Consider the following 23,245-nt stretch of genomic DNA (forward strand, 5'->3'; position numbering starts at 1 on the left):
CCAGAATGTGATCATGATTTATGAACAGTAACAACAACAACAACAAATCGCAGAAACTTTCAAAAATACTTTAACATTTATTTTAGGTTTAATACAGCGGCTTTAATACCAGTAAATTACAGATGTTTCTATTCTGGTGAGAGAATGTTAAGTACATGCCTGTTCAGTCAGCTCCATGTAATCTTTTCTCACCACTTGGCCAATCCATTTCTGCTAACCCTTGACCTCTGACCCTTTAATCCCATTTGTTGTCTGTAATGTGACCAAGCTAATCTGCTGTTGACCTCATATGTATTTAAAGTCGTCAGGTATTTAAAGAGAGATCATTTAGCGTGTTAAACCCAGGGACAACTTTATAAACATCTTTAAAGTTCACTGAAGAGATCTGGATCATTGTGAGGCCATCAGTGGTTATCAGGCTGTCTGGTTGACTTGGTTTTTCAGAGCTGCATTGACAATATTCTCCCACTAGATGTCATGGTCGGGCTGGGTGAAAGGGTCAACTCAAAGGAAATATATTTTTAAAACAGGAAAAAGAAGACTGAATAACATTTTCTGTATCCCATATGGTTGAAATGGGTATCTTAAAATAAATCATATGTTCACACCATCTCTCTATTCAAATAAGATCTACACCATAAGGCACTTGATGCATACTGAACAGGGATTGACTGCTTTGAGTTTTCTGTCGGCAAACTGAAATGTAGTGTTGACTCTCCAGCTCACTGCTGGGCGACTGATGGTCTCAGGCTTTGTGTAAATCTGTGGCACTTCATCCTCCCTCTGCCTCCCTCAGTTTACCATACCAGACAGAAAGTATGTACACATCTCGGGGTGTGAGTACATTCATAATATATAGAGCGAGTGTTTCTGTGCGCAGCATGAGACAGTTTATGCTATACAACGTGAATCATCTTATACAACACTACAACTGTGCAAGAGTTGTTAACAGTATAACTTGAGTGCAATGAATGAGTCTGTAGGTCTACAAAGGAAAATTTGAAAAAGCACAGCTATTATTGGACACACCTAAAAAAAATCTCTGCAGGGAGCCTGGGACCCAGTAGGACATACACTGGAAAATTATGACATATTATCAACTGAAAACCTTTTTTTTTTCCCAGCAAATTATGTAAAATTATTGACGAGTGCTCTAAATTTCAAGAGTCCTGAATTCCATGAGCTTTAAATTTAAAGTTCTTTTCTATAGTTTTTTTTTTTTAATGGAGAAATAAAACTATGAAATTTTCCAGGAGCTCTGAATTTACAAAACATCATAATTAAGTGCTCTAAATTTCTAGAGCTCTAAATTTCAAGTGCTCTTGGTGTTTTGAGCTCAACATTTGTAAAGCTCAAAGTTTAGGATTTGCAGACTCTGAATTTCAGGGGATTTCAATTTGGGGAAGCTTTCCAGAATTTTCCAATATTAATTTCTAGAGCTCTAAATTCTACAGGCTCTTGTTGTCAGATGCTCTAGAATTTCAGGTGCTCCCAATATCTGGAAAAGTGATGTTCTAGGATTTTTTTTCTACAGTATGTCGGAGAAATTTTATACTAGAGGTAATTGAGAAATTTCAAAAATCTTAAATGAGTATTTCTAGAGCTCTGAATTACTTTTATATTTCAGAAAATATTGGGAGTACATGTAATAAGTTTTTTTTTTCTTCCAACTACTGATTCATCAAACTGAAAAAAAGGCCCCTCACATTTTCTTGAAGTTTTCAAGACTGCATATGATAAAGTTTTTTTTTTTTAGATTGACTGTGACTTTAAGAGCTCAGACTCTGTAAAGCTGCAAATTGAAGATTGTTAGGAGGTACCTGATTGGTCCTAGTCCCAGTCACAAAGCAAACCCCAGTGTCATTCAGCCCACTGTTGAGTCTCTATCTAATGTAGGTCGAACGTTTTACACAAGGCCTCTGTTTAGCTCTGATTGTCTGGGCAGAAGAGGATTCCAGGCAGCCAATTACAGAAGTGGATGAACCTTGACATTCAGGTGATGAACTCTGGGAGACAATTAACTACAATTAAAAATAAAAACAGGAGGGTTTTAAGACAAAAAGCAGACTCAATCTAAAGTAGAACCACACACAACACTGGTCACAAGACTCCGAGTTGACCTGGGTTTTTAAAGAAAGCAGGAAACAACATGAAGGTGTCGCATCATAAAAAAAGAAAATTATGTTTAAATAAAAATGTTTGAATGCCTCTGAAACTGGGATCCCAACACAAAGACAGGGAACCAACGGCTCACATATAGGCAGTAGTAAAAGTAAAATATAACCTTTTCTTATCACGTTTCTCCCCAGACAAGTTTTGCCCATAATTTGTTCGAACGATCATCCTCGCGCTGTTAACGGAAGTTGGTTTTATTGTGAAATTCTTTACCGGATGTGAACGAGCCCAACATGGAGGACTTGACCGTTGACTACAGCTGAAGGGGACCGATGTCTTTCCACAGTCAGCACTCAGTCAGTGACCAGCGTGGTAAAAGATATCACCAGCTGTGGCTTTACCTTTTTCCCCACCTCCTTTCTCCCCCAAACTTTATGGAATTAAAAAATTAGGCAGGTCGAGATAACGGGACGGAAAAGATCCAAAATGGAAATAAAACAAAGTCCGGACTTCTTCCTGTTTTGATACATCAGAGGAGTGATTTAAGATGAAAAGTTTGCTTTTTGTCACGCTGTGTTTATCCACCTGTCCACTCACGGTAAGTTTCGTTTCTCTTGATTATATTTACGAACATTTAAACTGAATTAAAGTAACAAATGTGGCAAAATACCGACAAGAAACGATTGAATTAGTGCACTGCCTGCTAGCATGATAATTATCGAAAGAAGCTTAATGACCAAGGATTTCTTCAAGCCATTGTTCGAGATTCATGATTTCAAAACAAAAATATTTTACCCTTTTGTTTAGAATAAGAGTGAGAAAAAAAATCTTTGGCCAATGTGGTTTAAATATTTTTTTGGAATAATTTTTTTAATATTTTATTTTGTATTATTTTTATTTATTTATTTATTTATTTATTTATTTATTTATTTATTTAGTTAGTTATTTTATGGTCGAGTGGTTTTATTGCTACTGTTCACCAATAATATGTTGGATTTTAAATCTTTTCTTTTTGTATCTTTATGCATATATCATCTTTTAATGTCTTTGGGTTGTGAATGCTTAAACAAGACACTTAAGGGAATCATTTCAGGCTGCTCATTAGCAAATTCGTAACATTTGATAGATTTAAATAGTAAAATAAGACAGATTTGGAAATAAGGTACCTACAAGCTGAAGGTAATTTTTTTGAGGAAAAAAAAAAGTCTTCAATTGGGTTTGTAATTTTAATGGGCAGTTGTAGTGCATAAAGGACACGTAAATATATCAAACAGTTACACCTCTTTTTTTTGTTCAGATCAAAAACACATTGCTTTTACTGTCACTAAAACAAGGGAAACCAACAAGTATTCACTCTTTAGCCATTTCAGCTAGTTCTCTTATATTTTTATGCCCATAAGTCAAAAAGCTGTAGCTATATCCTCCGAAATCAAATATAAAATTCTACAGTGGCAACACCACCTTTTTCATGGTCAAAAATAAGGTAACAGCCCATTTTTTAAAGCTACCATGAGAAGCTTTCTGCCAGTTATGAAACATATTGAAACTGAGAAACGTGCATCTTCATGAGCAATAAGATAAGCTTTTTCTGTGTGATGTTTTAAGTGCTCAAACATTGATGAGGGTAGGTATCACAATGCAAATATGGACTTCTGTTTCAACATCTTCTATGGCCAATAAATCACACATTTTGCAATTCAAATATTACCTGAAGAGACTTTGTTGACAATAAAACACTTCATACATAGGCATAATCAGCTGGGAAAGAAGAGGCGCTGCTCTGCCAACAGAGGGCGCCAAAATCAACAAAAACAGTAAAATTGTCAAAGGAGCTTTAAAGCAAAAAATGGCTGTTATATGTGCTTTCGTATTTTGAAGAATGGCCAGACTTATCTATAGCAGTTTTGTACAATTATTTTGAACTATTTGTCAAAGCACGGTCTCACTGTAAGTCGTTTCTGTCGAACTATCCTATAGCTGTTATCTGAGTTGTTTTAGTCAGCCCATCACACACCATCCATCCTCTTCCACATTGATCTACCTCACAGGGTAAACAGTTGCTTCCCCTTGAGCCTGTTCTGAATGAACGAAGGCCGGGCTGTCAGAATCTTCACACTACTTAAATTTGGAGGTTAAATTATGATGAACACTGTGTCTGAAAATATGAAAAAACTGCTCATTAGGTGTCCTGTTTCTGTCCTGTACGTTTACGCTCTGGCAGAGATTGATGGTCCTGTTTCTCGACTTCTAGCTGCTTTGTTACGCACACTCTCTGGTGACATTTTGACACAGGAGAGGAATATTTGCTTATTTCATCACACAGTAGATTGAGGAGATACGGCTTCTAAAGATAAAAGATGGAGCTGATTGTGCTGATGTTATTTGGTGCTTTGCTTTGTTAATTCCTCGAGAGGGCCCACCAGTGATTAACATTAAGATGAAGGCGTAGAGAGCAGAATTAGCACGTTAAATTGTTGGAGAAATAGGAAACATTTGTGCACCAACACTTGAAATTGGCTGCCATAAACACCAAGCGGTTGTGATTAATTGTGTGTAAGGGGACAGCCTCTAAAGCCCAGTTTCCAAGTGGTTTCGGTTTGGATCAGTACAGTTTGGTATGGGTTGGATCAGTAAAGCCTGATCCTGTTTGCGTTTTCACATCTAAGTGGTAGGTGGCGGTAGGCGGCGTGTTAGCCAGATGTCAGCTACTTAATAGTGCAACACAGTAAACAAAGAGTGACGCCATTGTCCAAACAAAAAATGTATCCTTACGAAATTGACAGGAGATTATAAACATGGCAGGGTTATGCGTTGTCATTTATCACCACTGTTGCACGGGAAGTGATGATTCTTCGGCCAATCAATGGTCTGCAGTGTTTCTATCTCCACCTTCTGGGGTCAAAGCAGGGGTATGTCTGCCACCCAACAGAGGGGTTTGAGAAAATTGGGATGGTATAGATCGGGTATTTGAGGATCTGTCCCGGTTTTAGTTAAAGGAAACGCCACAAAATGCTTGGTGGAAACAGGGTCTTGAGTAACACTTAAGAACCCCAAGAACCGCACAATGAGCATGTGCTCACAGTTTGGCAACAGATAACAATTCTCAGCTTCCTAAGTTTTGAAGTCTTTGAGTATGTTGTTGACTTTTTGTGTTTTGAGTTTAACTGATGATCATCTGTCTTGATCATTTGAGTTTAAGTCTATAGATGAAGTAAAGAGGAAGGCTGTGTGTCTAACAGCTGGAAGAGATTAATCATATTCTTAAATGTTGAGCCACTGACTGAGTCAGTGTGTTTGAAAAGTTCACAATAAGAACAAGCTGGTTGTTGAAGAGGGAGGTTCAGCCACATGCCGTGTTTAGACAGAGAGAAGTGGACACATAAAGAACAGCAGAGCTCCACTCACAGCAAAGCCTGTGAATCTGGAAAACAACTTCCATAAAAGAACAGCGCGATCTTAAACACTGTTCAACCACAGGTTTAGCATATGAATGGTATAGTTTGAAATTGATCAACTAAACTATCTCTTGGCTTGATAGTAAATGGCTTGTGATCAGTTTTACTGACACAGGAGTCCACAGGGCTCAGTTTCATCCCCACTTGTATTTTTGTTTTTTACCACTGTCATCATATGCAGATGATTCTGTCCTAACTGGTCTACTTACCAAAATTAGCAACCTTACTTTCTCATTTAAAAAAAGACATATTTTTTTCACATGGTTTAAAGTTTTGAATGAAACATTGGAAAGACAGAAGAAAGAAGAGGTCTCCTCAGTGATATTTCAGGATCATTAGATCAAAACAGTCCAGTCATACAATATCCTGATGTTGTTTGTGACGGTAAATTAAATTGGAGGTATAACTCAAGTATTTTTTCAATAAGGCTCAGTCCAGACGTCTCATCTTGAGGACATTTGAATTTGATATTTGCCAGGATGTTCTTTTTATCAGAGTCTTTTGACTCTCCTGAATCTTGAATAGCCGCTGTTAAGTTACTTTTATGCTTTCGTCTTTTTTGTACAGCACTTTTTTTCAGCTGTGGTTGCTTTTAAAGTAGTCTAAAAATAAAGTTGACCTGAGTTGAGTTGAGAATTGTGAACGTATTGTTCTTTTTGTTTGTTGAGTGCGTGAACAGACTTTGTGTCAAATGAGTTTCCCAACAGGATTAGTTGAATTCTTTAATCTAATTTATTCTAATCTAATCTAGATGGATGGACTAAATCAGAGTACAACAGCACAGGGGTTTTAAAGTAAGGGACAACAGAAAGTCAGCGTTTAGGAACCTCGACTGGGTGAGCAGGGCCTGGCACAACTTTACCATGAAGGGTACAAGCTTCATACTAAAGACGGGTTTCAAAGATGACGTAACGACCCTTTAATCATTTAACACAGTTCTCTGTTGTCTAAATAAAACATTCTCACCATGTTCTGGTCTGAATGTTCTATGAAACAAGGTTTCAGTTGGTTTGAGTGTGAATCCAAATGATCTTGTAACACTCCGCCTCATTTTCTGAATTGTATGCCAACGTAACAAGCCAAAAAAAATGGCAGCAGGAGACAGCCGAGTCCAGATCCATGCTTGATTTAAGTCAGATGCAGAGGTGGAAGGACACAGTTTAAGAAAAGCATGAAATGAGAACATTTCATTTTAACTCTAAATTCATACGTTGGCTTGTCATGATGGGTCAGGGCGAGGGATCGACCTTATGTCGATGTGAACGTATCTAAAAGGCTGATGTCGTGTTTATCTCCTTGTTAAGTTTGAAGATGGTCACAGGTATCACATTTAAAATTCTTAATATATCACGTAAATAAAAATGTTGTCAGTAACATCCTGCTACTTGGTAATGTGTGATTGTTCTGTCCTACTGACAACAATAAAAGTATAAAATCATCATTTCGTTTGTGGCCATTGTGTGCAATTACTGACAACAAAAATGTTGTCAACGAAAAAAAAAAATGTTGTCAGTAACATCCTGCCACTTGTTAATGTGACAACACCAAAAAAATCAAGTCATCATTTCGTTTGTAGCCATTGTGGAAAATTACTGGCAGCAAAAATGTTGTCAACGAAAAAAAAAAATGTTGTCAGTAACATCCTGCTACTTGTTCATGAGAGATTGTACTGTCCTACTGACAACAACAACAAAACAAAAAATCATTATTTCGATTGTGGCCATTGTGGAAAATTACTGACAACAAAAATGTTGTCAACAAAAAAAAAAAAAATGCTGTCAGTAACATCCTGCTACTTGTTCATGGGAGATTGTACTGTTCTGCTGACAACAACAACAACAAAACAAAAAGTCATCATTTCGATTATGGCCATTGTGGAAAATTACTGACAACATTTTTGTTGTCGGTAATGTTTCGCTACTCGTTATTGTGAGACTGTACTGTCCTACTGACAACAATAAATTAACAAAAATCATGATTTCGATTGTGGCCATTGTGAAAAAGTACTGACAACAAAAATGTTGTCAGTAAAGTCCTCCTGCTTGTTAATGAGAGATTGTACCGTTTGTTTGTGGCCATTGTGAAAAAATCACTGACAACAAAAATGTTGTCAGTATCATCCTGCTACTTGTTTATGTGAGAATGTACTGCTCATTAGAGTAAATCCACTATGTAAAGGAAGCTCTGAAGGGGAGGGTGGAGATATCAGGTGTTTTATTCTTAATGACGTCCTCCTACTTGTTCATGAGAGATAGTACTGTCCTACTGACAACAACAACAACAAGAAAAAAAAAATCATCACCTCGATTGTGGCCATTGTGGAAAAATTACTGACAACAAAAATGTTGTCAGTTACATCCTGCCACTTGTTAATGTGAGATTGTACTGCTTATTAGAGTAAATCCACAATGTAAAAGGAGCTCTGAAGGGGAAATCAGGCAAGGGGTCAGGTTTTATTTTTGATGACGTCTCATCTTGTAGATTCATAATCTAACTTATTGTTGTTTGTAAAAAAGTTGCCTCTGTCCGTACATGTATCTTCCTGACGGTGGACGTCCTTTCCGGCCTGGGTTCATCAAAAGATAGCAGGGACTCAGGTGTGAGTAGACTTTCGCCCACAGAGGCTTAACAGGTTCATGGGCTAAAGAGCAGTCAGATCTAAATCAGTGCACAGCGGGATTCAATCTGACTCTTGGTCACCAGAGATGAGAAAGGAGAGGAAGGCTCATGATGAAATCTTTAACGCTGCCAGCGCTCTAACTGGAGATCACCCAAGTTCATTACAGTTGATAAAATCTGGTCAGTCAGGTCAGAAATTTACGGGTAATTCTTTTAAAAATAGCCCACTGTTTCCACTTGTCATAGAAAGTCCCTTTACGTCCAAGAACAATGATTTCAGTCTTCTCAGAGTTCTGCCCATCCAGGTCCTTTCGTCTTTGAGGCACGCTTCAACTTTAGATCAGCGGCTGGTTTCTTCTGGCTTCAGTCATAAACACGTTTTCTTCTCCTCCTGCAGGGGCTAAATGGAGTTTGCGAATGAGGCACACAGATGAATGAATTTAATCACATCAAAGCAGTAGAAGAGAGAGGATAATTCATGAAATGTAAAATAAGAAAATAAATAACTAAAGGGCACAATGTTTTTGTAAGATTATAGAATCTCTTTGACACACATTATACCAAAATTTTTCATACGAAATACAACAAATAACAAACCTAACCTTCCTTACTCACAGTACTCATAAAATAGTTCGAAGTTGGGAATAAATATGAAACAATTTCTTCCTCTGTGTAGCAGCCAAACTGTAGTGACTAATATATTCAGGTTGAAAAAGCTGTGAAAAATTAGCCGCCATCTTTAATTTTTACCAAACTATTATATTCAAAACCTCAGTATTTGAATTATTTGAACAAAAGTTGATTTTCCTTAGCAATAGAAATATTACAAAGCAAATAAAGGCCTTTTAAAAAATAATAAATAAATAATAAAAATAATGATAATAATAATTTCGATTGTGGCCATTTTGGAAAATAAGCTGAAAAACAATTTTCTATACACCTGGTTATTTGACCCTCAGACCAAAATTGTTCTACAGACCCTTATCTTTAATTTAGAAGAGAAAACAAAACTTTTGCATCAACTTGAAATGACTGTGTGCCTAGGCACACGACTGTAAAGCTATCGCTAAACCTCTCTGCTGCTGCTATGACAGGAAATAACACCATTGTGCTTTTGAACAGTTCATTTTTACTCGAAAACTCCAACACAGCTCACGTAACAAGTCTAAATTAATATGCTCTCTGTGTTTCCTGGAATGTATCACCAAGTTTTTCTATCAGCTTCTAGTTTGAGCGACCATCTTCTAGCTAAGCGTACAGGTGCAGCTAACAAGTAGTGTCAGAACGGTGATGGAATATAAAATAAGAAACGGAGAAAAGAAAAGAAACTGGAACTTCTGAAGCAGGATCAATGTCTTAGCTAAGTAACTTCAGGGTTAACCCTGGTTTATCAATAGCACAAAGCTGGTTTGTTTCTTATCGGTGACTTACTCTGAATGGCTAACCTGCTCCGGAGCAGAGTAAGTTGGAGGTTGAATCTGATTCTATAAAATGCCCCTCCCACTGACCAATCAGCTTGTCCCATACAATGAACTGCCTTTTGTTTCCAAACCCAGAGGACAGAGGCACACAACTTGTATGTTCGGCAAGCACTGAGACAAATGCAAAGTGCTTGAAAAATAAAAAGGATGTAATGCTGATGTGAAACAGCACAATATTCCATGATATTATTCCAACACTTTATACATTGTGTTGAGGAATTTCTTTCTTTTATATTTTAGTCCGGCTGATTTGTGAATTGTTAATTTGGGTCAGACATCACCTCTGTATTTTGACATGAGTCCATTGTGAGGAAAACTTTAAGCTCAATTGTTGCATGATGTTATGACATAAAAGAGACCAACTTACCAGAAGCAACAATGTTTTTGCTCTTAATTTTTACAAAAATATTTTTTAAATACATTTTATAATAGATTATTTGCCCCATGCCCTTTTTACTCCAGGGGGATTACATCTGGGGAATGAGATGATAATTGGACTACACGCAATTCATCTGCACAATATATTGTTCAATTAGATTCATAAGTGTGATTAGTGTCAGATTGAGCTATTTATCAGTCTGTTATGTGTTGCCTCGCATTTTGCCTGCGATTGTCAGCCGCCAAGGTGTTCCCTTTTCCGCTCCTCAGGCTCTTTCCTTTTCATATTTAACCATAATCAGACATTGTCCCTCACAGGGGAAATAGGGCGCTCTGTCACTCTACTTTTCTGTGTTTGTTGCACTTACGATTGCAATTGGTCAGCTCCCTTGAAGCCCTCCTTTCATACGTGTGCGTTCACGGCTCTTGATGAGACAAACCTAAGGTTGTGTCACCGTGTTGATAACTTGCATCGTGCTATCGATTACCCTGATTGCTGCTGTTGTGATTAGTCAATCATGGATAGATGTGAGTTACCCATAGTGAGTTAATTGCGCTTTGTGCTATAGGCCCAGGGCTCAGTGCATGATGCTTGTGTGTAATCAAGATTAACTCTGAGGACAATGTTGACATTAACTGGACATTCTGTTCATGCATGTTTCTGGATGTTTAACAGTGTTTTCTCTTAAATACATCAAATTGTTACTTTAATTCATAGAGTGAAGACTTTACATTGATCCCTCCCTACATGGGATGTGTGATAGCAGCATTTATTTGAAAAGGAAATCTTAAATTCAAGATCATAAAGTGCATTTCATTACATTTTACAGTTTACAGTTTCATTTAGCAGACACTTTTGTTCAAAGCGATGTACAACACAAGCAAGAATTAAGACAGAAGGAAAACCTAGTTAGTATGACAACAGTGCTAAAAGTTATTCAGCTGCAGGATTTTTTTTTGTTTTTCTTCATAAGAGCTGAGTCTTTAGCCGCATTTCCACCAAGCAGACCGGTTCGGTTCATCTCGGTATGTCGGTCCCACTTTTTGGGACCCTTTCGTATGGGTGACAGACTGAACCGATCAGCACTCAGAAGGTAGAGCTACAACACTGCAGACTGTTGATTGGTCAAAAGAATCGTCACTTACTGTGCGACAGCGGCTGCATTTCTCCTGGCAGCACACAGACTTCTCTAAAACAAAGCTTGATTGATGATTCCTGATTCTACCCCTGAGGACAAAGAGGAGAAGGGTCTAAGGGTAAGGGCCTAAGTGTTCCCTGAACAGATAAGTCCTCAGACATCTCTTCAAGTAGAAAGGGACTCTGTGGATCGTATAGAGTTAGGTAATTCATTCCACCATTTGGGCACAACAGAGGAGAAGAGTCTGGCTAGAGATTTGGAGCCGCGCTGGGCAGGGAGCACCAGGCGTCTTTCAAAAGCAGAGCGTGGTGGGCCAGAAGGAGTGTAGACCTGGATGAGGGACCCCAAGTAGGCAGGAGCTGTTCTTGTCAATGTTTTGTAAACCAGAAGAAGAGCTTTGAATTTGATTCGAGCTGCTACTGGAAGCCATTGAGAGAGATTAACAGCTGGGTGATGTGTGCTGTTTTGGGCTGGTTAAAGACCAGAAGTGCTGCTGCATTCTGGGTAATCTGCAGAGGTTTAAATGGACACAGGGAGGCCTGCTAGGAGGGAATTGCAGCAGTCGATGCGTGATATCACAAGGGCCTGTACCAGAAGCTGCGTGGCCCGTTGTGTTGCCATTACATTCATTTGATTGCCAATCGAGATAATGAAAAGAATTGCTTTATACAATGTTAAAAGGGAATTAGAAATGGCTTTAAATGCAAAATAACGGAATTTCGAACAATGCGATTAATTGTGATTAACTAATGAATTTTAGAGATTAATCGCAGTTTAACTAATTAATTGTCACACAGCCCAAGTTACAACTTATCTGCTTTAAAAATAAGGAATAAGAAGAGAATGTTTTGAAAGAGGGTTTTGAGGGCTTTTGTGGTGTTTTTACTTTTTAATCCTCACAAATCTTAATTAACTATGAAAGTCAAAGCTGTGGTGAACAAAAACTCATTTTCAGCCTCTATTAGTTTGTTCCCATTACTTCCCCTTTGTTGTTATTTGGAGGTTTATCAAGTATTGTGCCAACAGCAGATAAAATATGGCAATTTTTTCTCACAATAATTTATCAACAGGAAGAGAGTTGAAAACATGACGATTAGCTTCAAGGGGAAAGTCTCTGAGGTTCCTTAAAGTGACAGAGACAGTTGTGTGGGTCAAAGTCTTCTTGATTTCCTATCAGATTATCTAAGATTGAGAGACTTTTTCATCACAGAGCATCTTAAAGACATCAAACTACCTACACCCTTCTTTTAATTCCAGTGAGAGGGTTTTGTTATCTTCTTCAGAGGGAGGAAAACTTCATTTCTGAATCTGTTTGTGTGTCAGTAATTAGGCCACAGAAAGCAGCGAGGCGTGACCCGCCATGATGAAGCATAGCGCTGTGATTTAGCTGCTTTTGTGCCGTGAGCATGAACATTAACACGATGAGGGATGAAGCACTCGCCTCCATTAAACGCAGCCAGCACACAACAGAACTGAACATAATGGGCTTCTAAAAATATTAGCAGCTCTGTTTGGTGTCTGCGTCTCATTGTTCTCATAATCTGGTTAATTTTGGGAGGATTCATCTGATCAAGTCTTCTTCTGATGCCTATTTTCATGTGTCTTTGTATAGATATACAGTATAAATAAAATCTGTTTCTCCTGCCCGGCTAAGGCTTGGTTGAACCAGCTGAACAAATGACTGAGCAGCTCCTGTCCCTGCAGAGCACCTTCAAGCAAGGCGCTGAACTTCACACAGACCCGCTCTGAGCCGTTCAGATGAATCCTGAGATAGCAGATAAACTCAGTGTATTCATAAGGAGATTGTGGAGCTTTGCAGTCCCCCCCTGCGGTGCGATTACTGTGATAAAAGAAAACCAGAACGCCACATTTTCCATTATCAGCATAATCTGATGTACCGTACAGACTCCATCTCCTGTCAGGCTTTGTCAGACCTGATAAGGACTGTGCAGCCTTTCAAATAGAGTTTTGCTTCTGGGTTTGTTATAGGAACGTAGTTATCTATTTGATGATGTTTGATACCACGTATGAACCACAGGTGGGTAACCAAGGGCTCAAATCCAGAGCTTTAAGACTCATTTCCTGAGAAAGCATATAGATTTATATATTTTTTATGTGAATCATCACTGAACCAGTTTGTTTTGATCAGCCTCTGCAACATCACAGGTATTCCAATGAAATATTTCGGCTTATAAAATCTAACAAGCGGATATCAAAAAGTGATAATTACTCAACTGTCTGAAATACCCTCGTTTTTGCCACAGTGTCAACAGGCAGAGGAGATTAATAGTCGTGGCTGTGGCAGGGTGTGACGCACTGAAGATGCTTCGAATACTTGTCTCTGATTGGTCACAACCTCAACGGCAAAAGCAACATTCAAGACACTTATGCCACGTTTCAGGCAACTTGTAACTAGTGCTTTTCCAACCTCAAACTTGAGAAACTTCACTGGAACGGCAGTCAAACTCTTAACTTCCCACCCATGATCTCGCACCAGATCAGAGTACCCTGAGTTACGACTTGTGACATCACATCACTTTTTTTATAGTTTATCATAGCAAGGTACCGAATTAGGAATTTTTATATGTACTGACCGAATTCTGTCAAAAGTACCAGGTATCGATTAACGTAAAATCAAAAGCTGAGTTTCCACCAAGCAGTCTGGTTTGGTTCATCGGCGTTCCCACTGACTTATCCCGGGACAGATCTCCAAATAACCGACGAGCTGTCTCACTTTTTGGGACCCTTTTGTATGGGTGCCAGACTGAACCAATCCGCTCTCAGAAGGTGGAGCTACAACACTGCAGACCGTTGATTGTTCAAAGGAATCGTCACTTACTCCGCGACACCCCTCTTTGTTGGATTTATCAGTGGGGTACACTGTGTTGTGCTGCTATGGCGTCAACCAACATGCGGCATCCAGCTTATACGCCGCCTACCACGAGGGGGCACGGTCGGCTGTGGAAATGCAAACAAGATCATGCTTAACTGTGCCAACCCGTTCCAAACAGCACTGATCTGAACTGGACTGCTTGGTGGAAACCATGTTTAGGTACCTAAATGCATCCTTGTGACTGTGAGGGAGTGGAAGAGTTGGTGATTTTCCATGCTGGACATGAACACAGCATTGCAAGGTTAAATATTGAAGAATAAATATGTTAAATTGAAAAGAATTTAGATTTCATTATTTAACAAATTGACATTTTTTACCTCATCACCACACAAAAGTACCAAAAATTGGTCCCGTTGAGTACTGATACCAATTACCGGGTACCGGGAATCTGTATGTAATTGTTTCAAATGTGAAAGGTACCCATCCCTAATTGCTCTAACGTTGTTCATCTGCTAGTGTTAACGCATTATTGGCAGCTGCTTTGGTGTTAGCTAGTTTTCAGTGCATTAATCGAATACAAAATTTGTTTCAATATAACATCAAATACCATAATATATAAATTATAAGCTTGTTCCCTTATCCGTCGTTTCCCTTCCTGGGCTTCACTCAAATGAGCAAGTTGCAGGCTCCTTTGGTGATTGAAATGATTAAGAATCATGCTCATAATGTCGGCCATGTTGGTTTGTTTACATACCAGAACTCCTTGCGCTCAAACCCAAGTCGTAATTTGCCTGGAACGCTTTCAAGTCAAAACTCTGAGATTTCAACTGGGAAATTTCTGAGTTACAGGTTGCCTGGTTTCTTCTCTGCCTGTTGACACTGTGGCAAAAACATTAACTTCCATCTCAGTCTCAGACGTGATAACAGTTACCTCCAGTTTACTCAGAAAGCACGTGTCATGTTGCGTCAATGCTGTGTACTTTGGGGCCGATCTGTTCCCGTTGTTGTCAGTGCTAAAGTTTCCACAGGGAACGCCACAACACGTCTCAGATTTGTCCCAGAAGCCTCTGCTTAAAAAACGCACCTAATTTGTTTTTAATAAAGCCTTTTCCCAGCATGCATCAAGCTTAATAAAGATAAAAACTGAACCTGAACAGGTCAGGTGCATGAACAACTTTTACCAACCGCTCAATTTCAAAATAAGAGACCATATATGAACAGAACAGAACGAAATTTCAGCACAAGGAAATTGGGAATCCCTTCTGCTTTACACATTTGAGTGATAAACTAGGATTGGTTAATCCAGCTGATCCAAATGACTGGATTCCTCTGAAATCATCACTTAGAGCTCTGAAACATAAACATGATTTGAAGGCGGTCAAACGTGATGGTTGTTAAATGTTTGCTCTGCGGTGATGGGTCACGTGACGCTGCAGGCTCAAACCTGACTCATGGTCCTCTGTGTCACCAGACTTTCACGCAAACTGTACTTCCCATCCTCCCAACATCATCAAGACTGAAAAGGCATGAATATCTTTGTTTTTCAATTTAGGATTAGTTGGTATATTGAATATAAAACAACACTGTGTCATCTGCATAAAGACGGACATTGCTGTACATCAGTCTTTGTGGACATTTGTGGACGACCTCGACCAATAGTTATACAGTTAAAATCAGTAAAAAATTTAATCTGAGAGACGACACCTAAACCAACCTTTCAGTTTGCATGTTGTTTCAGGTCTCTGTGCCGCTGACGTCAGAATATTTTCATGTCACGGTGACGTAACCAGACTGCAGTGTCAGCATCAGTTTTCATTAGCACTGAAATCAGATCACAAACTCATTTTCCACACACTGAACACACTGCGTCAGGTCGTCTGATCGTCACAACTGCTGCTACTGCTTTAATGTATGCTAAACTCTCTCTCTCACACACACACACACACACACACACACACACACACACACACGTACATCCTGGCTAACGTTATGATCCTTAACACAGGCGTTGTTTTGTTGTTTGGCAGGATCTCAGTGTTTCATCTGCTGGATTTATGTGGCTCACAGAACATTAGGTCATCTGCTTCTGCTGATTTTTAACACACATACACACACACACAGACACACACACAGTGAGCACAGGGAGTCGGTATAAGCTGCTTATCTTGACCGTGTATTTATCTGGCAATCATAACCGTGACTTCCCTCCAGAGTATCTGGCTGAAACGTTTCTCTCTGTGAGTTTCCTTTAAAAACAAAAGAGTCAAACAAAACATGAATGAAAACTTAAGAGATTAAAAAAACAACAACATTAAAATGTGTTGGTTGAGTTAGAAAAATGTGAGACGCATGCTTTTTTCTGTGGGGAAAGAAAACTGTTGATTGCAGCTAATTTGGCCAGCTGATTTGTTGGGCTCAGTAATGCCAGATTACGTAATCCACTACACAAACAAGGGCAGCTATGTTTCTACTTGTGTAATCCTGCAAATGGGGCTTTGCAACATTTCTAGTCCTTTCAGAATTGTGAAATTAGTTGATTCATGACTTTTGTCTTGAGTGGATGTCAGATTTGCTAGTTTTTTCCAGCTTGGAGAGTGAAAACAGTCTCAGGATGGTCTATGGTGTGATCATGAATATATCTGATATCAGATAAGTTATCTTAAATTTTTACAACTTAATTTTATTTTCAGAGACTTAAATACTGTAAAATTTAGATCATCTGGGTTTATGGAAAAAGTTTTCAACTGTCCCAAATTGGTACCATAGACCAGAGGTCTTCAACAGGGGGTCCGTGGTCCCTAGGGGATCCGTGGAGATACATTTTTGGTTAAGTAGGCACATTTTCATATTAAATATTCTATTTGTATCCATTTTAATGTCTTTGAACACACATCAAGGGATATTTAAAGGCTGTGTCCACTTGGATAGCTTGAACACTCATTGTTGACAGTGTTATTGGTATCATTTGACAAGGTGTGTTTATAAATGACAGTGGCAAGGCCACTCCCGGTACCTTGCAAATATTTCAAATGAAAATTCAAATACATTAACCTGTGTATTATCTGGATAGTTTAGAATTGAATGCCCAATAGCAAGACTTTTCCATCACTCTAGCCACTTTAAAATACACTCATGCCCAGAGTGCCAATATTTACTTCTTTCATAAAATCATTGACAGTCCATGGGAAAGTCTCATTGAATGGTTTTCCATGCTTATCTGTGCAGTGAGAAATGGTATTACTTCCTTCCATTGCCTGGATTTTAACAGTACAGAAAGTTTGAATGGTTTGTTTTGTTTCTCAAACTTTGCTAACACTGCCTAGATATCCTACAGACCAAATATCACTTCATTTTGGCCATATGTGATGATAAATACATAATCTCTCGTCCAACCATGCTTAAAAGAATGACTGGAACTTGGTTTGTTTGCTTTGTTTGTTTGATAACACCCCTAAATAGATGCAATTGCTAGGTAGCAGACTGACCTCCCAACAGATTTATGGCGACGCACTTGCAAAAAACATTTGTGCACTTGTACCGTCGTGATTTAATTTAATTTAATTTAATTATCTAATGTTATTTGTATGTAAGAACATTTTTAGTGTGCCCAATTTCTTGTGAATTGAGAAAAAGAAAAAACCACAAGTTTTATTTTTTATATATTTATTCTTTTTTATATATATATATTTATTCTTTATTTTTATTCTATTTTAATTTAATTTAAATTTATTTTATTTTATTTTATTTTATTTTATTTTATTTTATTCTGTCTTCTGCCTCATTGTCATATTTCTATGGGTGCCAACATAAATAGGCTCACATGCTAGCTATGGCATCCGTGCTCCAGGTTGCCTACCCTTGCCATACACTGTTAAAAAAAAAAAATGGACATCATGTCACTCGGTTCAAAGTGAGGTCCCCACAAAAACTGCTCCCCCTGGTGGCTGTCTGCAGTAAAAGTTAAAAAAAATCCATCTCCCCAGTCATTCTAGATGGGCTGTGGTCAAACTTAACAAAATTAATACACCCTGAAGAAAACTTTCCTACATCCAAATGTTGGTGTGATATTGAGATATTTTTGGACTGTGCTGTGTTCAAGTCCTCTTTGTTCCGACAAGTTTCATTGTTAGCTGTTATTAGAGATTAAAACAGGGTTTTACGTCACGTTTGACGATGATTGACAGCTGCCAGTGTTTTGTAGTTTCAGGAAGGAGAGCCAAGACTCATTATGAGTCAGACAAATCAACTCACAACATAAAAAAACATTCTCCCTTGCCGTTCCCATCTACCTATCAGAGCGTCTTGTGTATGGTGATGCTGCCTTCAAAATAAAAGCCACCCAATATGAAAGAAATAAAAACGGTAACATTTGAGACATACCAGTTAAAAAAGGTAACGCTTGTAAATTTTTATCCCCTTAAAAGGTACAGTGCTGCTCAAAAGTTTGTGAACCCCCTCAACATTTTGGAATTTTCTATTATTTCAACCTGATTTCCTAATTTAATCAGAACTGTTATTTTTTATATGAAATAACAGGTATAGCTTAATCAATTCAGTAGTTTTTTTTTGTTTTTTTAACAGTTGTGTTGTCGAGACTAAATTAAAAAGAGTTTTTCATCAACTGATGTAGGTGCAAAAGTTAGTGAACCCTGAGCTGCATTGCTTAGAACAAGCAGCAGGTGGGACAAATTGGTGGCTAAATTAACCGCTGAAATGGACCAATGAAGTGAGAGATGTTTAGGGAAGAAATTGCGCATCACTGATTGAAACAGAGATAAAACCAGGTCACTTCAGTCTTACCAGGTGAACCCATACAGGTCAATCATGCCGAGAGGAAGAGAGATCTCAGAGGACCTCAAGAAGAGGGTAGTGACAGCACATTTGTCTGGGGAAAGCTATAAAGTCATCTCAAACAAACTTGAGCTTCATCGTTCCACCGTGAGGCAGATCATCTACAAATGGAGAGCCCTGAAAAAGACTACAACCCTGCCTAGAAGTGGACGACCGTCTAAAATATCAGAAAGAGCCATAAGAAAAATGAAGATTCAGGTAAAAGCCAACCCAAACATAACATCTCGGGATTTGCAAACCTCTCTTGCTGCATCTGGGACACATGTGCATGCTTCCACAATAAGAAGAAAACTCAATCAACATGGCTTTCATGGAAGGGTTGCTAGGAAGAAGCCTCTGCTCACAAAAAAGAACAAAGCTGCCCGTCTCAACTTTGCCAGAGAGCACCTAGAGAAACCTGAAGCTTTCTGGAAGTCCATTCTGTGGACAGATGAGTCCAAAATTGAACTGTTTGGTCACAACCAAAACCGCCATGTCTGGCGAAAAGTCAACACTGCATACCACCAAAAGAACCTTCTCCCAACAGTGAAGCATGGAGGTGGGAATGTCAAGATCTGGGCTTGCTTTTCATCCTCAGGACCTGGACAACTCCACATAGTCCAGGGAATCATGAATTCTGAGGAATATTGTCAAATCCTAGAACATAACCTGACGCCATCTGTTTTGAAGTTAAAGCTTGGCAGAAGGTGGATCATGCAACATGATAATGATCCAAAGCATTCCAGCAATACAACCAAGGAATGGCTGAAAAAGAAGAAGATTCGTGTTCTGGACTGGCCCAGTCAAAGTCCTGACCTAAATCCCATTGAAATGCTGTGGCGGGACCTGAAGCGAGCAGTTCATGCCAGACGCCCATCAAACCTCTCTCAACTGACTGCGTTCTGCAAGGAAGAATGGGCAAAAATCCCCCAAAGTAGATGTGAGAGGCTGATTAGTCACTACAGAAACCGTTTGGTTGAGGTAATCTCTGCAAAAGGAGGCGCAATATCCTATTAACTGAAGGGGTTCACATACTTTTGCACACATGATATCTGAGTTTTTCTTAAATCAACCACTTTTGTTAAATAAAGAATGACAATATAACTATTTCTTTTGTTTCAGTCCATTATTTGGAATGTCAGTATTGTGGATTTGGGTATAACTTAACATTTAATAAGGTTATTTTAGTTTTTTTTACAAAAAATCTGACCATCGCTGTGGGGTTCACAAACTTTCGAGCAGCACTGTAATTCACTCTGATACAGAAGATGATATGAAAGGGTTCCTTTTTTGTACATATCAGTCAGATGCACTGAATTCTTTTCCTCTGCAGGTGGACGGACGAAACCCAAACTGTAACTTCATGTTGGAGGTGCAAAGAGACCGAGCCGAGTGTGAGAGGAAGCTGAAGGAGGAGGAGGCTGCTGGGAGCCAAAAAGGTCAGACTTTCATTAGAGCTGCATTAGAAAATAAACTCCTGTCAGCTGATGAAAGACGTTTAAAGCTCTGTGAGGCCGAGCTACACCTCACTACCTTTAATGTGGAGAACACACAGAGTCTGAAGACGGGTTTATAATGTATTTATGTATGAAGGTCATGCATGTTTAATGCTTTACATTCATACCTCAGCCATGTGAGGTGGTGAGCAGAATTTACATCAGAGTTTAATCTCAGAGTTTGTATTCAGTCCAGCAGTTTAACATGTTGTTTCAGCACAAAATGAAAACCCAGCAGATTCCAGGTCAGGTCACCGTGAATAAATACAAGCAGGGCTCAAAAACCTGAGTGAAACAGCGGGGGGACGTGTTTGGACTAAATCTGGATGTGAGACTCACCTGATCTGACCTCTGGAGTTGACTAATCTGATTATATCTCGTGTTGAAATATAAGATTATTCCTCTGCCTGACCAAATATAGATGAAACTAAAATTAAACATACACTAAAACCTCTAATCTGCTGTTCAACTTGGGGATTCTGCTGTGTGGTATTCTACACATGGCATATTTATTCTAAACTGGATTAAAACAGTGCCCCCTGCATGTGATCAGGAAGAATGACACCTTTCTGTCCTTTATGCATGATTATTTTACTTTTGGTTGTAATTAAGGTTTTTTTGTCCTGTGTTTTAAACATAGAAATTGACATTGCTGGATGTTCATACTGAATGTGTGCAGATTTTGAAACTGCTACAAATCTGTATGTCTCTACATGAGATTTTCATGAGACTTGCTGAATTAATGAGGACCCCCAAACTGTTTTATGACACATTGGAGGGTCTGGGCCTCAAAAACCAAAGTCCCCATAGCACGGCCCTCGACAGGCCTTTAGAGGACTGGCCAATCAGAGGCAAGGGGGCCTTAAAGAAACAGCAGTTAAATTAAACATTACATACAGTGAGGAAAATACTATTATTGTAGTATTGAATGCGTCAACTTTTTTCTCATCACATTTATTTCCAAAGATGCGATTCAAACCAAATTTCTACCAATCATTGGTATTAACTCAAATAATCCACACATGAAAAGAAATCACAATGTTCAAGTCCATAAATACTGATTATGTGGAATTAAGTACGAAAACACTGCTGGAAGGTCCAGCCACGTCTCATCTCCATCATCCTGGTGGATGGCAGCAGATTCATATCAAGAATTTCCCCATACATTGCTCCATTCATTGCTCCGTCATTTATATGAAGTTTGCCAACACCATGAGATGAGAAACAATCCCATGCCATGATGCTTCCACCTCCAAACTTCACTGTTGGTGTAGTGTTTTTTGGCTGATGTGCAGTGCCATTTCTCCTCCAAACATGGTCTGTAGTATGACAGCCCAAAAGTTCAGTTTTGGTCTCATCTGACCAGACAACATTCTCCCAGTATTCTACAGGCTTGTCAAGATGCTGTTTAGCAAACTTTAAACCAGCTTCAACATGCCTTTTCTTAAGGAATGGAGTCTTGCGGGCTGAGCGTCCATAGAGGCCATGGCAGTGGAGTGCATTGCCTATTGTTTTCTCTGTAACAATTGTACCTGCTGCCTCCAAGTCTTTCTGGGGCACTTTCAGGGTGGTCCTTGGCTCGTTGAGTACTCTTCTGACTCCCTGGTCAGAAATCGTGCTAGGACCATCAATTTGCTCTAGCCCAGTTGATGTTGGTTTGCACTAATTGGAAGTTCAAGTAGTAATTACCAACAGATTTCAGGTGGTATGGTGCATTTCCTTGGATTATTTGAGTTAATACCAATATCTGGTAGAAATTTTGTTCGAATTGCGGCTTTGGAAATAAATGTAATGAGAAAAAAGTTGACAAAGTTACTTATTTTCCCCACTGTAAGTGTTTTATAAAACACCAGAGTGAGAAAAAAAGTTGTTTTTTCTGTGTGGTAAAACATGTAAAGCTGCTATGTTTGCACCAGAGGGACAGGATACAGACTAAAAAAACACACCCCTTAATGTTTAATAGAGTTTGATGCTGTGGCTTTAACTGCAGAGCAGAGGCAGCTGTCTCTCCGTTGTCTTAATGGATCAGTTTAGTTCACATAAAATCCAATTATCCTGAGTTTAAATTGGGAAAGTTTGTGGAAACTTTTCTCCAGTGTTTTATCAGCATTTCCACTTCTGAAGTAAAGTCACGTACATACTCTAACTCTCCACATTAGCCTCCCAGCAGGTGGTGTGAAGTGAGGTGAAATGTGCTTAATAAACAAATAAATTCTAATTTTTTTTCTTGTCTCTGACGGGAATGAAGCCTAAAAGCCCTGTTGAGTTAGCTGCAGTGTAAACGAGGCTGACTTTGCTCTGCAGCCATGTGAGCTGGATGCTGAGTCCCCCCCCCCCCTGCTGTGGTAATTAAAGCTCAATGACATGAAGTAGAGCAAAATAATAACGTGGCTCAAATCGTCCGCAGGGAAAAATCTGCTGGGAAAAGCAGTTTTCTTTCAGGATTGATTCATCCATTTGATTGGTAAAAAGAGGCTCTCGTGCTTTTGTGCTGGCTGTAGCTCCTGTTTGTTAAAATTTCCAAACAAGACGGTTCATATTTACATCAGCAATCAAACCAAAACCTCACACTGTCGCTGACAACTTTCAGCGACAAACAGGAAGTTGGCACTGAAGCAACTTTAAAACATCCAGTGACCTTCAAAATGAAGTCCATTGTCTCAACTTTACTTAAACAAAACATGACATAATGAGAGAAATCAACAGCTTTGAGGTTTAACAGCCCAGCATGAATGAGGGAAGGACACTATATATGGGTAAGAACTCATACCTAGCATTATACAGGGGTGACATTAAGCATGTGAGCCCACACTCCAATAAGTAGCATTTATTGTTACATCTATGATGTAACGTGGTCCATACAACTAATGGAAAGCGATATAGATACTGGGGCTGGGAT

General features: G+C 38.9%; 2 protein-coding genes across 2 annotated transcripts in view; both read left to right on the forward strand.

The window, feature by feature from the left end:
• The window catches only part of LOC141803941 (apolipoprotein D-like), a 337,954-nt gene that overhangs the window by 19,669 nt on the left and 295,040 nt on the right, over nt 1-23,245 (forward strand). The window lies entirely within an intron of this gene.
• The window catches only part of LOC141804880 (vasoactive intestinal polypeptide receptor 2-like), a 42,505-nt gene continuing 21,682 nt past the window's right edge, over nt 2,423-23,245 (forward strand). Inside the window, exons 1-2 of the mRNA XM_074689535.1 lie at nt 2,423-2,713; nt 20,184-20,289. Coding sequence (XP_074545636.1) covers nt 2,663-2,713; nt 20,184-20,289 — 157 coding nt within the window. The 5' untranslated portion in view covers nt 2,423-2,662. The remainder of the gene's footprint in view (nt 2,714-20,183; nt 20,290-23,245) is intronic.

Source organism: Halichoeres trimaculatus, unplaced genomic scaffold (assembly GCF_033239565.1).
Source record: "Halichoeres trimaculatus isolate MK-OKI-2021-1 unplaced genomic scaffold, fHalTri1.1 fHalTri1_scaffold_15, whole genome shotgun sequence".
NCBI classification, from domain to species: Eukaryota; Metazoa; Chordata; class Actinopteri; order Labriformes; family Labridae; genus Halichoeres; species Halichoeres trimaculatus.